Genomic DNA, 16,473 nt, shown 5'->3' with positions numbered 1-16,473 from the left:
TGAGCAAGGGCGGGGTCAAGGGCCAGGGAGCATCTGAGGGGAGGGAAGCTCACTGCCAAGATCAAGGAGAGTGACCCCTGTAAAAACTGCCTATGGGACCCCAGATCCTAGCCCCTCAAAACGCGCTCTTTCACAAAGCTGCACCCAGTTCATTGAGTCAAAGTCTTGTAATATGGCATTGGTTGGTCTTGATCTTGCAATCCCCCTGCCTCTGACCCAAGGTGTATGTGCATAATCGCTCGCTTTGTCTTTGCTAGCAAAGCTGTCCTCAGGTGGCCTGGTCATACTGGGCTCCCCAGCCTCGGCTAGGCTTCTGAGATTAGGTCTGCACTGACACCTAAGCTTGGTGCCTGGGTACTGCCGCCAGTCCCACAGGGTCTCTGAGGATGGTTTGCTCCGCCAATGGCCCTCCCTGCAACCATCAAGTGTTACTTACCACTTTAATGTACGGATTCTCAGCCAGAAGGCAGTAACTGGACATGGGCTGGTGGAGGAGAGACACCCTTGTCAGTTGTGGGGTACAGACCCATGTTTGGGGGTGACCCGCTCCCAAAAAGCAAGAGCCACCAGATGCTGCTGGGTCATGGGTCCCTCATCAAGCACAGGTTCTCCCAGAGTACTGCTCCCAGAGGCCCTGGGTGGGTTCTCTCCAAACCCCTGGGTTGGCAGGTTGTCAAGCATGCTCACCGGGATAGGTTCCTCCTCCTCCTCTTCCTCCTCTGCTGGCGCACCATTCTCTAGCTGCACCACCTGCTTCCTCTTGGCTTTCTTTTTGTCTCGTGGCCTCTCCTCCTTCTCCTTCCTGTGTTTCTTCTTCTTGTGCCGGGATGATTTCTGAAGCAGAGTCTAGGCTCAGGCCCCACGTCTCCCACAAGAGGTACCCCATAATCATCCTCTCCCCTTACTGGATGGTGGGGACCTCAGGGAAGGGGAGCAGATAGGACTGAAAAGCCGGGAAATGCACAGGTCATCATGGCTGCAAACCAGGCCTGGTAGACACAAGAACCTTGGGGCTGGGTTGGGGATTTAGCTCAGTGGTAGAGCGCTTGCCTAGCAAGCACAAAGCCCTGGGTTCAGTCCCCAGCTCCAAAAAAGAAAAAAGAAAAAAAAAAAAAGAAAGTACCTTGGGGCTGACACATGAGTGGCAAGAGCTGCTCAGAGGGGAGGGGGCTGGGGAGGTACAGCACAGGTCATCAAGACTCACTGCACAGGAAGGACAGTCCTATTGGCCACACCACAGAGGAAGAAACACTCAGAGCGGTGGGCCTACATTCACATCACCCAAGGGCAAATGGAACAAACATGAGGCCCAGCCGAAACCATAGCAACACATGACCAGGAGCAAGGCTCCAACACAGCACACATGGTGGCTTAAACATGGGGCTTGGGGCTGGGTTGATGGCTTAGTGGTTAAGAGTGCTTGCTGCTGGGGGCTGGCGAAATGGCTCAGAGGTTAAGAGCACTGACTGCTCTTCCAGAGGTCCTGAGTTAATTCCCAGCAACCACATGGTGGCTCACAACCATCTGTAATGGGATCTGATGCCCTCCTCTGGTGTGTCTGAAGACAGAGACAGTGTACTCCTAAGTAAAACAAATAAATCTTTTAAAAAAAAATCCTTATTTGTTAAAAAAAAAAAAAAAAAAAAAAGAACATGAGAGATGTTCTCAGTGAGTCCACTGAGTGTGGAACTTATCACAGGCACTGTCCAGAACACGGACATCCAGAGACAGCAAGTAAATGTGAGATGGCTGGGGTGATGGAATAAGATGTCATGGTGCACAGCTTAGAAACTGCACTGGAAGTACTAGATCCCTTTCAGAGACTAAAGAACGAGGACCACAGCCATCTATGGAGGACACACTACAGAACCCCCTTGTGAGCATGCCTATTGTGCTGGGGTTCAGGCACAACACAGTCTTGGGGTAGCTTGTCTCACCCTTTCTTGGTCATGATCCATGTGGTCCTCCTCGTCCTGGGGCTCTTCCCCTTTGAGAACCTCACACTCACCCTTAGGGGGGGTGACAATGCTCGCAGCAAGTCCTTCCTGCAGTTGGGAAGGTCAGGGTCAGTTTTCAGGGAGGGTGCAGTGGTATTCCTGATGTTCAGGGCTTCCTGCTTTAGGAGCAGTAAGAGAACTCTGAATCCCACGTAACCAGTGCTGTCTCTGCTTGAGGGCTGGGACATACTCCAGGGAATGCCTTGGGGACAGACATCCTGCTGGCCACCCCTCTACCTCACTGAGCTCTGCCAAGCACAGAGTCCCATAGGACAGCAGACACAGACCACAAAGTACAGAAGGCCAGCCAACCAGGTATGTGTGGCTCTCACTGCAGGGGGATGCCTGCCACTCCCTGGCTCCTGGGGAAATGTACAGGTGAGCTCCCAAAGACATACAGAGCAGGCACTTACCGTAGATGGGGCAGGGACGGGGGCAGCAGCAGGTGGCGGGGTGGTGGACAGCCAGAAGTCTAAGTCCTCACCCTGAAGTCACAGGAGAGCACTTTTGGCAAAGACACGGAGAGCCAGGGGCAAGGGCTGGTCTCCAGCCAGTTGCCAATCTCACCTCCCTACCATGGGCCAGACCTGACTGCTGTGAGGCAGCCATGGTGAGCCACAGGTGCTCAGCTGCACCACTTGCACCATGATGGCAGCCACAGCCATGAGGCTAGCTAATGACTGAAGTGGCATCATGGTGAAGCAGCGGGCCTGAGCAGGAGGGTGTATGTGTTCTCACAGGCTGGCCTAGAGGACTGGGCATTCCTCCTTCCCCTGTCTGCTGAGTACTAAGATCTGTGAGATGGGCAGGCGGTGCAGCCAGGAAAGTAGACCACACATCACCAAAACATCACACACTGAGCTATACCTCAGAGGCATCAGTGGAATCCTGGGCTTGATCCCCAAACTCGGGGAGTAAAATGTATTTTAGCCAGGCCTGCTATTAAATCTACCCAGGAAGTCAAGGAAAGGGGACAGCATCTTCAGGGCCAGCTCAGAACAACTAGCGAGATCTACTTTCAAAGGCATCGTAAAGCAGCCGGAGAGCCCAGTGCATGGCACACACCTTTAATCCCAGCCCTCCAGAGGTACAGGTCTCTGTGGATTTGAGTCTAGCCTGGACTACACAGTAAGTCCCAGGATGGCTGAAACTACAGAGTGAGACTCTGTCTCAAATAAATAAACAGAACAAGCAGGTGGGGGCTGTGGGGGGAACTGGAAAAGGTGGAAGTGAGCTGTGATTAGACATAAAGTGAATAAATGAAAAAAGTAAGGGCTGGAGAGATGGCTCAGTGGTTAAGAGCACTGACTGCTCTTCCAGAGGTCCTGAGTTCAAATCCCAGCAACCACATGGTGGCTCACAACCATCTGTAATGAGATCCGATGCCCTCTTCTGGTGTGTCTGAGGACAGCTACAGTGTACTTAAATATAATCTTTAGCCCAGGGATGTAGCAGGGCAAATGCTCACCTAGAGTGTGCACATGTGCCAGCATGCCCCCCATTTCCCCCCACCCCTGAACAGTTTGTAGATAGCGGCTGGCTTGCTGTGCAGGCCTCGCTGGCTCTCTTGCTCACTGCTTCCTACTCTGCCCCATAAACCCCATGCAGCCCTAGCTTCCCACCCGGGTTCCAGTCCAGGAGCACCTTCTTGTCCTTCTTCTCCCTTTCTCTCTCTTTGGGCTTCTTCTCCTTCTTCTTGGGCTTCTTGCTCTTCTTCTCCACCCCAGGCACACCCTCCTTCTCTGGGGACTTCACTGTCTCCGCATTTCTATGTTTCTGGACAGGCAGCTTCTCACTGTCGGCCAAGGGCCTTGGGAGAGGCGGGGATGTGGGGTCACCAGGCTGAGCTGCGGCCCACCCCTTGGGCAGCTAGCTGGCCCTATGAATCCAGAGGCTCCAGCAAGTGGCTGCAACAGCCAAAGTGCCAGGAGCCCAGACCCTGCACCCTCCATATCCAAGTGCCCTAGCGTTCCCTCCCTCTTTTTGTGTACGTGACAGAGTATGTCCATGTGGGATGTGGGTGTGTACATGTTGGTGCACACATACCTATGATCACATGGAGGACAGGGGTCATGTTGGGTTTTTTCTCTGTCACTTCCCACTTTATCATTGGAGATAGGGTCTCTAACTGAACTGAGCTTCCTCATTCAGACAGGCTGGCAGCCAATGAGCCCAGGGATCATTCAGTGCCTCAGCTGCTCAGGCTGGGTCTCAGTGAGTGTTGGGAAATACGCTCAAGTCCTCACACTCACGCAGTAGGTGCAATACTGAGCCATCAGCATAGCACACAACACCCCCATCCCGAATGTCCCCAAGCCCATGAACTTTCTACCTTAGGCTAAGGGGAACAGGGACCTCACCATCCCAGGCACAAGCCCACCCAGCCCCCAGTCTGTTCCTCACCCCTCACTTACTTATCTAGGTCAATGTCCAGTGCCCTGTAGGGGTCATTGGGGTCTTTGTCATCCTCATCACTAGGCAGAGCATTCTAAGGAAATGGAGGGGTCAGAGTTCAGTCAACCAACAACCATAGGCACTGCTGGAGGCTCCAGTCCCGTCTGCTGCAAATAACAATTGTCCAGACAACCCCGCCCACACCCACATGTGTCAGGCAGCCTGGGAGCACAGCCTGCAGTGGCACACATAGAGTGAAACACTGTCCATCGTGGAGAGCTTGTGCAAAAACAGCTCAATGTGTGGCTGTCTGCACACAGCGAGCCTGCCCTTTTAGGGACACACAGACAAGCCTGTTGTAACCAAGGCTGAAAGAGCTGGGAAGGGGCTAACCTCAGGCATCTCCTCAGTGATGATGTCCACACGCTGGGCGGGGGCGATGTCCTCATCACTCTCCGTGGGCAGGGAACTGTGGCGACGCTTGCCCTTCTCCTTCTTCTTCCTTTTCTTGTCCTTCTCCAGCCGCTGCCGGTGTCGCCGCTGTTCCTCCAGCTTCACATACTGGTCTGACATGGGCATACCTGTGGGGGAGCATGGATGGCCACAAGTCAGGGACACCAAGAACCCCATCATGTCCTGACCATGAGTGTAGCGCCGGAAGACACTTGCCTGGAACTTTCAGAGGCACGGAGAGGTCGATCTGTACCACAGGAATGTGCTCCACGCCTGGTGCGTCTTGGTATCGCTGAAGGAGAAGCATAGGGTGTCAGCGAACCTCAGGGACTCAGGAGGCAGGAAGAGGGGACTAAGAGTAAGGCTCCAAATGCAGCCTGGGAGCACTACTCATAAGCTGCAGGCTCCACACAAGAGCAGACCCCTGGAACGTGATGTCACAGGGCGTGAGGAAGCAGGAGCTAACTGTAACCTTGGTACAGTTAGGGTCAGACTCAAATCAATCCATGACGGTCTCTTCTCTTTCCTTTCCTTCTTTCTTCCTTGGACACAGGGACTTCGGGCTTGTTTACAACTATGTAGCCAAGGGCAACAGTAATAGAAAATTCCATCTCTTGGGGCTGGAGAGATGGCTCAGGGGTTAAGAGCACTGACTGCTCTTCCAGAGGTCCTGAGTTCAAATCCCAGCAACCACATGGTGGCTCACAACCATCTGTAGTGGGATCTGATGTCCTCTTCTGGTGTGTCTGAAGACAGGGACAGTGTACTTATATAGAATAAATCAATTAAAAAAAAAAAAAAAAGGAAGTTCTATGTCTACTTCCTCAATGCTGAGATGACCATGCTTGGTTGATGTGGTGCTGTGGATGGGACCCAAGGTTCATCCATGCTGCACAAGGGCTTTACCCGATACCACTGTAGGGTCTGCCCACAAAAGCTGAAGCCTCCTAGGGACTTGAGGATCTAACAGGCCAGGTACCTGCCCACGTGGAACCAGCACTTCCAGTGGGTACAATAAGCCAGCTGGGCAGAGGGCCTTCCTCAAGGCAGTGGTCACTGCCCTGGAACATCATCTAGACCACTCAGGGCTCTCTCCATCCAGACCTGGACACAGCACAGCCCTGCACAACTACAGCTGGGACTACACAGGCCCAGCCCCCCCCAAGGTCTGGTGAGGGGAGGCTCAAGGACACTACTTGCCTTCTGCGGGGATGGGGAGCTCTTGATGTAGAAGGGATTGTTGGCTTGCTCCTGCTTCCGGGCCTCTCGCCGCTGTGGGGATAGGACTCCACATGAGCATGTGCCTCACAGACATGCCCATCCAGTTCCCAAGATCCCAGGTGGGCAGGGAGGGGTCCTGGCAGGAAGTGTGAGGACCACCTCCAAGGATGAGCTCAAGGATGGGCAGACCACATGAGGCTCCTGCCTCCTGGTAACAGGAACGGCCTGGGTCTGCCCACTGTGAGCCTCAGCTTCTGCCCCCATTCCTACTCCCGCAGGCTCAGAAGCCTACTCTGGTGTTCCTGCTGAGCGTCCAGAAAGGGGAGTTCATGGGGGCTTGGGGGCTACCCTAGACAAGAGGACAAGGTAGAAGTCAAAGGTCCTCTGTCCTCGGTATCACAGGCTATGTCTGGCAGTGTAGTGGAGCCCTAGGTGCCCCTAAGCCTGACAATCAACCACTCTTGGGAACAGCCTCTAGCTCAGGCTTCTGCCCTGTACTGGGTGCTACTGAAATGTCGAGCTCACCCGGGCCAGCTCCTCCTCATCCTCCTCAGGCTGCCGGCGCCGGGTGTGCCTTGGCTCCTCTTCATGAAAGATGGCCTTGGGTTTCTCATCCTCAGACTCACTGTCTGAAGGTGGCTCATTGATCCAGGCATCCAGGTCTAGGCTGGAAGTACAGAGGAGGATCACATAGTGTCCTTGTCTCCTGTGTTGTCCTACCATGACCACCGCAAACATCAATCCTTGGCAGAGGGCCACCATGCATCTGAGACTTCCTTCCACACCAGTACCCCAGGGATCAAGCAACCAGGGATGCCACCGCCCGACAGGAGACACAGAGATGGGAAGGTAGGAAGCCTGGGAGGAGACAACAGAACAGGAGACATACAAGAACTGTGGAGTCTGGCAGAATAATGGCAGGCAAGGGGACCTGGAGGACCAGGGAACAGGGGTGCCGCAGTTCCAGGATGGAGTGGCTTTATGTGAGTGAGCAATGGCAGGCTCAAGCTGTCTAGTTCCAGGGCCCTTTCTTGTCCCCCTGGCTGGTGGCAGGTCATGGGGCGTGAAGTCCCCTTTCTAAGTTCCTAGGTCAAGCACCAACAGTGGCCCCAGCCACCTCTCTTCCACATCCCCAATCCTCACCCTTCAGGAACTGGGACCTTCTTCTGGGCCTTGGGGGCCACAGGGTTCAGTTCCCCAGCAAACAAGGCGCTCACTTCCTCGGCCACCGGCACGCCTTTTGCTTGCAGCTTCTGTACATGCTTGACCAGCTGCAGGATGCAAGACGCCTAGGAGAGCAGCGGCCAACAGTGGGTGCCTGCAGCAAGGCGTCTGAGCATGGAGTGCTAGTCCCTGGCCTCTACCCATGTAGAACAGCTACAGACCTAGTTAGGTCTGTGACCGTCTCCCGACAAGCAAAGACAAGCCTTATCAGGGTCAGAACAGTAGGACGCTCAGCTTAGATGGAGAAGACATGTAATGTCACCTCCTGTGGAGCCACCTATGGCCACTCAGTCCTGTGCTAGCTCTAGTTCTGCAAAGACAGCTGCACTAGGCAGCCCTTGCTACCATGCTGCACAATCAATCCCAACAAACGTCAAGGTGGGCTCAGTATGGGTTTATACTTCCCACAGGGCTCAGCTTGGGACAGCTCAACCACAGATGAGTCACCACCCAGACCTAACCTCTCCAAAGGACAGTCCCCAGAGACCTAGCAGAAGCTACATGGCACCTGGTTCAGTGACAACTTATATTACCATGGGGTGCCAAAAGCAGCCTTGGCCACTGTGCCCCAATATTTAGGTGTCAGCCCCAGACTTCGGCCCATTGTGACTCAGTGACACAGCACATACCTGACACACACAAGCTCCTTGTTCAAGCCCTACCCTACAACAAACAAAGGTGGTCCCAAACGAGCTCTTCTACAACAGCAGCAGAGTCCTGCCCACCCTCACCACCTCCTACCCAGGCCTCTCAGGCCTATCCACACCCAGTCCCTGCTCACTGGCCCCAAGCCCCAGGGGGGCAGAGCTGGGATAGAGACTCAAACAACTCACTTTGGAAAAAGGAGAAACTCTCTCCCATCTACTGGCTCTGTTGGGGACAAGGACCTGGAAAGGGGCTCAGGGTATCCCCAGAGTGTCCTTGGTAACACCACTGGGGTTCAAGGTGCTGTGCAGGGAGCTGTGGAACCTTTAGGAGGCTACCTGACTGGAGGACCTCTGGAGCATGGGTGGGCATCCCTGTACTACTGCCGGACACATGCCAGCCCTGAAGTGCCCATAGGGCATGAGCCACGGCCACTGCCAGGTTAGTCTCAGCTGTGAGTAGAATCCCCAGTTGGCAGCCTTACCCGCTCCTGCACCTCCAGGTCGGCGCTCTGCACAAACTGTGGCAGCCGCTCCACTAGTAGCTGGGTGACCTCCTGTGCCCCCTCAGTGTCGGCAGCCTGCTCCTTCTGCTGCAGGATGGACGCGTACAGCTTTACCACGTTCTGCACATACACAGCCTGGATGTGGCCGGGCAGTGTGGTGACCTTGGGCCGCAGCATGGCCTCCAGGGTTTGCTGGGGCCCCTGTAGGTGCCTGGGGGACAGGGGCTGCATGAGGGTACCGAGCATGCCCACAGGCCCATCTCACAAGTCAGTCAGGCCAGGCTACGTGAGAGCTGGGCTTCTCAGCTAAAGCACAACCTCGGGCACCTGCTCTCACTGTACAGAAGCGGGGAACCAAGAACCATGAATTTTTTTCTTTTTCTTTTTTTTTTTTTTTTGGAGCTGGGGACCAAACCCAGGGCCACTGAGCTAAATCCCCAACCCTAAGAACCATGAATTTTACAAAGGGGCGTTGTTTAAGCAACAATGGCAAAGATGTGACCACCACTAGTAGACACAGAAGGCAGGGAACCCATGTGACTTATATGGCCGACACACGGCCATTGATTTGTTCCTGGTAATGAACATTTGCCTGATATAAACGAGTCCCTGGGTTCAATTTCTAGCACCACAAAAACCAAATAACTTCTCCTGGCATCCTTGTGTTGTGCTGCCCTGTGGGGTTCAGAGGAAGCTCGCCCTGGGTCCTCAAAGAGCAACTTATACGCAGCCTCCATGGGCTGAGCTCTGGGGCAAGGGAGGTGCTGGGCCAATTGTGGTTTTTTTTCCCAGAGAGATGTGCTCCCCAGGAGACTTCTGTGACAGGCAGAGTTTACCACTTGACAACAAATGCACACCTGTGTGGGTCACAGCTGTCATGTGTCCTCTGGGCAAGTGTGCAAGGTGGAATCCGGCCTACCCACCTTAATAGTCCTGGAGCTCTAGGAGAGCAGTGGGGACAGGCTCACTCTCAGCACTGTATGCTGAGGCCTGGCTCTGAGGGTGGCAACTTGCCCAGCTTGGAAGTCACCCAAAGCAGAACAGATCTGCTTCATGGTCTAGAGGGCACTTCCCACAGCCAGTGTGACCCAAATTGGCCAAGCTACTCCATGGAAGAAGACAGATAATCACTTGGGCAGAGCTGCCCAGAACTGATCATATCGGGCAAACTGCCCACACGTCCCCCCACCAGGCCACCTCCGAGGGCCGCACCGACTCACTCCGAGAACTCCCCGCAGATCCAGGCAGCAGCATAGAGCACCTCACAGATGCCGTTGCGTTGGGTGCTGCTGGCTACCAGGTGGGCACTATCAAGCAGCGAAGACATCTGGGACACAGCAAATTTTCGAATGGCCTTGACCCGAATGGCCACGTCCAGCATCTGTGCAGCAATGAGGTGACCATGCCGGGTGCCCTCCAGTCTTGTCAGCTCCACAAGGATGCTTATGTACCACTCGAAGTTGGTGATGTGCTGGTAGTTGGACTGGCTACAGATGTCAATGATCTTGGTGAGCAGCTCGTCACGATAGGTGGTGCCCTCGGCCTTGTCCACGTGGGTCATAAGCTTCTTCACAATTTCCATCAGGTTCTTTTTGGACACCTGTGGGAGCACGGCAGACACGACCAGCCATGAATACTGACAGCCAAGATGGAACTCATGAGCCCAAGAGGGATGGCTTCCTCCCCAAACAGCAGAATTGTATCTAACTAAGGGAGAGTGACAAGACACTCTTGTACTGGGTACCCAGTCCCATTCCTTATAGCCTGGACAGGTGCCATCGGCTGACCGTAGCAGGCTCAAGCTGCTATCCCAGCCTGGGCAGGAATGAATGACCCAAGTACTTAAGTTTCACAGGCCCCCATGCTGGCCACAGGGACACAGACCATTCCATAGAGCAGGTCAAGGGCACGCAGGCGGATGGACTCGTCTTTGTCATCCAGGCACTGCAGGATCAGGTCCTTGTGGGATTGCACAGACTTGGGATGTGTCTTCAGGATTTTAGACATGGCCAGCAGCCCCAGGTACTTTACTGTGAAGACCAAGTGGCCATTAGTTTGGGGACAGCACGTGGAACACTATGATCCATGGCTGTACCAGGGGTATGTCACCATTTCTAGCCTCTGAGGTCCTAGCTAGTGCTGCCTGCAGCTAATGGCCATTTTTGTGAGCCCCACCTCACCCCAGGAAGCCGATGTGGAGGCCATGTACCCCAACCTCTCACAGCATGGTCTACAGGCACAGCCTTCTGGAAACTGGAGGAACAGGATTGTAAATCCAGCTCCGGAACATTATAAACCTCCATCTCCACAGGCACCGGCCTTCCCAAGCACACACCCACCTACATAACTATGACTGACAAAAACTTACAAATAATTTAAAAATACACATATAAAAATAAAAAGAACCCTGCTGCGATTAGTGTTGTACACCTTTCATCCCAGCACTCAGGAGGCAGAGGCAGGGGGATCTCTGAGTTTAGGCCAGCCTAGTCTACAGAGTAAGTTCCAGAAGAGCCAAATAAGGAAAAGAAAAAAATAAAGAAAAGAACCCCAAGGGCTGGAGAGATGGCTCGGTGGTTAAGAGCACTAACTGGTCTTCCAGAGGTCCTGAGTTCAATTCCCAGCAACCACATGGTGGCTCACAACCATCTATAATCGGATCTGATGCCCTCTTCTGGTGTGTCTGAAGACAGCTACAGTGTGCTCACAGACATCAAATAAGCAAAATTTAAAACAAACAAACAAACAAAAATATAACAAAAAAAAAAAAAAAACAAAACCAGAAAAGAACAGAACCCCAAAGATGGCATGTCTGAGGACCCTGCCCACAAGCTCTAAAGGTCATTGCCAGCCAAAATGACAGTGGCTGCTGGCCCAGTGCAGGCCTCATGAGAAGTGAAGGGAGAGGCTGAAGCAGGAACCACAGAGGACGCCTGTGCACCTGAAGCCTCACTTGTGACAGGTTTTGAGATAGTCACTCATCAACAGGTGGCCCAGAGATGCTTTCCAACAGCATGGAGATGAGAGGTTGGGGTGTGGAGTGGGGATGTGAGCCCCGGGCCCTATGAGGAAGTCTGTCAGGCCTGGCTCTAAGGTAAGGACTGGAACATGGTAGACTGTAACAGCCTGCCACTTGGTCTGGTAAGCAGCAGATGACATTGGCACAGCCCCCATTTTGGAGCAGGTTTAAGTAGAGAGCAGTGTAGGGATGTAAGGAAGGCAGCAGTAGGTTGCTTAATGCTTCCCACTGGGGCTCAGGGTGAGGCTACCCAGACTGAAGAGGGACTGTGGACTTGAAGTCACCAAGTGCCCCCTCCTCGTGGTGAGTGCTACTACTCCACCCGCAAAGCATCCCAGCTAGAAGGGTGGTATGAGCACAGCAGAAGGCAGAGAGCCCAGGAGCATTTGGTCCCCTAGGTGTGACATTTCTGTATCCTAGGCATGGCATTCAGGAGTGATAGTCAGGGAAGGTGGTAGTGACTTACAGTTCTGGTCGGAGTCCTCTATCAGTATCCTCAACTTCTGAACGCATAGCTGAAAGGAAGAAAGCCACACAGGTCTGCACTCCACCACCATGCCCGGCAGCCCACCACCAGCCCTGACCAAGGGCATGCATCTGGGAACAGGAAGGGCAGATGACTGCAGCCTTCGCTCTGGCGACCCTGCTCAGCGTAACTAAGTGGATCACAGGCGCTACTGAGGACAAGTGGGAGCATGGGAACAAGGGCTGGGGCATGGAGTGTTCACAGCAGCTGCCCAGGCATGCTGCCACGGTCCCCACAGGGCAGGTGGAGCACAGTGGAGAAAGGAGGTGCCCGTGGGAGAGCTGGGGCTAGAAGACTCCCTTCACACTTGAGCTATTCCAGAAAAATAGACTTGGAGGTGAGGATTGCAATTATTTCCAGCTTGGCTGAGGAGGCCAGGCCTGGTCACCACATGAGCTGCTGTTGTGCTGATCTGCCGAGGCCCCAGAGACAAACCTGGATGCTGGCGCTGTGGTTGGGCATCCCGGAAGACAGTGAGATGAGCACTGGGACACATGGAGGTCGAGGTTAGTGCCCTGGGTTTGACCCTGACACCCTACTGACCCATCCCACCAACAGGGACCTGGCTGCCTGGTTCCCAGGAGGCTTGAGACTGCGTGTTCAGAAGGTAGATGGACAGGTTGGACCTTGGGAGTCAGGAGATCTGGCCTGGATCTCCCAGCCTCCTTAGAGGAATGGTTCTTTTTTTTTTTTTTTTTTTCCTTTTTCCTTTTTTTTTGGAGTTAGGGACCGAACCCAGGGAGCTAAATCCCCAACCCCAGAGGAGTGGTTCTTTTTTTTTTTTTTTTTTTTCCCCGGAGCTGGGGACCGAACCCAGGGCCTTGCGCTTCCTAGGCAAGCGCTCTACCACTAAGCTAAATCCCCAACCCCCAGAGGAGTGGTTCTTAAACCAAGACAGGATTACACAGCTCCTACTCCTCTCTGGGATCTGGGGTAAAGACCTATGCTGGGCAGAGTAAGCTGGAGACCACATGCCATAGGCTATAGCTGGGATACGGAATGAGCTCACTCCCAGGAAGGGGTCCAGAAGCCCCACCTGCTCTTCCTGTGGCTGACAGCAGCCAAAGAGGAGTGTCAAGGCAGGCGCCCTCCCAGCAGGGCAGCCAGTGCACTCACCAGCAATCACGGTGTTCACACACTCGTACAGCAGGGACATGGCAGAGGTGCTGAGAGAAAGGAAGAAATGAGGACCCAGTCCAAGTGTGACATATAGACAAGGCCACACTGTGGGGCTCCATAGGAACGGTACCACTGACACCCTTCTAAAGCCCAGCGACACCATAATCATTACTGTGGCTCCTCTCAGGCAGGGAGTGCAGCCCAACACTGACCTCTCCCATCCCCAACCCTGTCCCTGTGTGTGCCAGGATGGCCCACAGCTCCTCCTGTGCCTCCCCTCTTCCAGAGGATCAGTTCAGATGGACATGGCACAGCTCTGAGGCCCCAGGATATAGAGGACTCCATGAATGCAGGGCTCGGTGTGAGTACAGCTCAAAGCTGACTCAACTGAGTGTAGTGGTGCACACGTAAAATCCCAGCTCCCAGGGCTTTTTGATGAATTCCAGGCAAGCCTGTGCTACAAAGCCAAATGTGCCTCAAAAAAATGAAACAGACTAAATAGGGTAGCCTTAGTCAGTGAGACAGGAGGGCATGGTGGACAGGGGTGTCAGAGTGCCGCCAATGCCCCTGCCCAGGGGAGACAGCCAAGGAGTAGCTACCTGTGAATGAGGTTGGTGAGAGGCTCGATCAGCTTCTTGCCCAGCCTGGGCTCCAGGGGAGTCAGGGCACCGAACTGCAGGGACGGGGTACTCAGGTCAGCAGGATGCCCATAGACCATGCGCCCAGCCCAGCACACACCCCATCCTTCAGCACTTACCAGTTTGATGATCTTGATGAGGACCCAGTTGTTGGTAGAGGATGTCATGAGCTTGAAAAACAGTGGAGCCAGAGACAGGTAGTTTTTAGGGTTTCGGCGCGCTAGCTCACAGATGACATTGACAGCTGCAGACTGCACCCCTGAGGACCAAGAGAGGGTCCACATCAACAAAGAGCGGGACACTCTACTACCAAGGTGCTATCTCCACCAACAGGGGCATCCCCGTTTACAGGGACTGTCCCCATCAGTAACAATGACACCCACAGAGCAGGACATCCCTCTCCCAGCAAAGGAGCTTCCTGCCCTATCTACAGGGCCTATACCCTGGACGAGAGCATGCAGTGTAGGGCTGTGGAAGTGTAAGGACACACAGAAGATTGTCACCACTCACATGGCAGGCTAGAACCCCAGGCATGTGGCACAGTAGACAGTTCCTGGCCTGCTCTGAACAGAGGGGAGCTGAGGAAACACCGCTCCTGCTTTTTTTATATCCTGCCACTTTAAATAAGGTTTATTTTTGCGAGCATTTCCTGGCATTTGCACCTGTGTACCACATGCGTGCAGAGCCTGGAGGCCAGAAAAGGGCGTCAGCCCCCCTGGAACTGGAGTTGTGAATGGCTTCGAGCCACCACGCGGGTGCTAAGAACTAAACCTGTGCTCTGACCAGCTGTAGCTCTCTGATGATGGTCACCATGACCAAGGCAATGGTTTCCTGAGATTGGGTGCTGATGTGGGAGGAGACTTCTTTCTGGCGTAGGCATCCTTAGGTTGCCCATGCTCGTGTGAGCAGCTCCAATGACCTCTCAGCCTCTTAAGGCAGACCTGAGTGTGGGCGGCATTTGCTGCTCTGTGGGCTGCTCCTCCTTCTCCCTTTCTCCACCCTCTTTCCACCCCTAACACTAGATAGGAGAGACAAACTGAGAGGGAAAGGGAAACATAGTCATCGTTAGTCTACTTCCTCCTGACTAGGGACATGGCGCTCCTTGGAACAAGTTTGATAATCGCCATCAGGATATCTAATTTTTTTCTTCTTTATAACAAAAGGAGACCAGTAATAACCAACCAACAACCCACCCCTCCTCTTGGGGCCTAAGATGTGGCCCTGTTGGAGTAGGTGTGTCACTGTGGGTGTGGGCTTTAAGACTCTCATCTTGGCTGCCTGGAAGCCATCAGCCTTCAGATGTAGAACTCTCAGCAGGAGACGGAGAACTGCGGCACACCTGCCTGGAGGCTGCCGTGCTCCGGCCTTGATGACCTGCACTGAACCTCTGAACCTATAGTCAGCCCCAATCAAATGTTGTCTTTATAAGAGTTGCCTTGGTCATGGTGTCTGTTCACAGCAGTACAACCCTAAGACCCTAGCATTTATACAGCCTCTGAAAAGTCCCCAGAATTCCAAAGGTCACGCAATCTCAGAAACTGTTTGCAGCTGGCAAAACCACGCCTCTGCTAGAGCACGAGGCAAATTATAGTCAGCTGCTGCGGACAATCTGAAGCAGCCCCACATCCCATGCCTGGGATAAAACAAAACCATTCTTGCAGTATTTCTGTGCATGGTCACTACTGACTGGGATTGCTTCTTTGTTCTGTCACTGCTACCCTGTGTGGGAAGGACAGACTGGACATGGATCACACCTGTTCTCTCCCAGAAAGGGTAACACAGCCCCGGGCTAACCACCACCCTACCGAAGCACTCATTTGCTCACAGAAGCACAAACTGATACCAACCATGCTGGAATGCCTTAGCCTCCATTGCAAGGAGGCTTCCAAGGTGACAGCACTGTTCTCTATGCCTTCGGCTCAGGTTGACACCAAAAAGACCGCCCAAGGTATAGAGGAAGGAGCTGGACACGGGGAAGACCAAGTGGCCAATGCTTACCAGTTGTCAAATCTGTCCTATCTAGTGAAGCCCCAGCAAGATCTGCTTCCCAAAGATGGGAGGAGCACTCCTGGCCAGCACAGCAACTATACAGGGCGGTGAAGAGCCCCACCTCCACAATAAAAGGGCGCTGCCACGCCCAGCCTCAGTCACTGCTTACTTTTTCTGAGGCAGGGTCACATGGAGCCAGGCTGGCCTTGAATGCCTGACTTCCTGCTCCACTGCCAGGCAAGTGCTGCCATGCCCGCTCTATATGGTGCTGTGGACGGATCCAGGCTTCTGTACATGCCAGGTGGACGTTTTTTTCACCTGAGTGTAGCCACTACTTTCCCACTTTTTACCTGTGACAAGGTCTCAGTCTACAGCCCGGGACATCCTCCTAACAGTTCTTCTGCAAGATTGTTCCAAACACCTGAGGTAGAGGGAGTCACCAGGACCACTGGAGCCCTGTCACCTTCTGGGCTGGAAACATTTAACTAAACCTCTGACCCACTGAGGAGCAGTGCTTCCCCTAAGCCATATGCTGCTCTGGACCTCATGTCTTCCTCAAGAGGCCAGGAGGAACCTGGCAGGTTGGGAAACGTGAGGTTTTGAGGATGAGTCTCTTACTCTGAACACACCCAGGACCTGCACACTCATGTGCCCCTTTAATAAAATTCAAGGTGGGTCCCTTGTACCTTGATCTCACGCATCTGATTGCATGCTCTGCCTCCAAGGGCCTATGCTGCTGGGCT

General features: G+C 53.7%; 1 protein-coding gene across 1 annotated transcript in view; it reads right to left on the bottom strand.

Annotated features, from left to right (window-relative positions):
- Positions 1-16,473, bottom strand: part of Ap3d1 (adaptor related protein complex 3 subunit delta 1) — a 35,555-nt gene that overhangs the window by 3,217 nt on the left and 15,865 nt on the right. The window contains 19 exon segments of the mRNA NM_001100719.1: positions 437-484; positions 688-834; positions 1,938-2,045; positions 2,411-2,482; positions 3,642-3,807; positions 4,412-4,485; positions 4,785-4,972; positions 5,061-5,136; positions 6,045-6,116; positions 6,591-6,732; positions 7,209-7,354; positions 8,419-8,650; positions 9,660-10,039; positions 10,324-10,469; positions 11,925-11,973; positions 12,420-12,469; positions 13,101-13,150; positions 13,703-13,776; positions 13,861-14,000. Of these exon segments, the coding sequence (NP_001094189.1) occupies positions 437-484; positions 688-834; positions 1,938-2,045; positions 2,411-2,482; positions 3,642-3,807; positions 4,412-4,485; positions 4,785-4,972; positions 5,061-5,136; positions 6,045-6,116; positions 6,591-6,732; positions 7,209-7,354; positions 8,419-8,650; positions 9,660-10,039; positions 10,324-10,469; positions 11,925-11,973; positions 12,420-12,469; positions 13,101-13,150; positions 13,703-13,776; positions 13,861-14,000 (2,360 nt within the window).

The sequence above is a fragment of the Rattus norvegicus genome, chromosome 7 (assembly GCF_021556685.1).
Source record: "Rattus norvegicus strain SHRSP/BbbUtx chromosome 7, alternate assembly SHRSP_T2T, whole genome shotgun sequence".
Taxonomy (NCBI): domain Eukaryota; kingdom Metazoa; phylum Chordata; class Mammalia; order Rodentia; family Muridae; genus Rattus; species Rattus norvegicus.
Note: the sequence above shows the minus strand (reverse complement) of the source record. Positions and strands in the feature narration are given on the sequence as shown.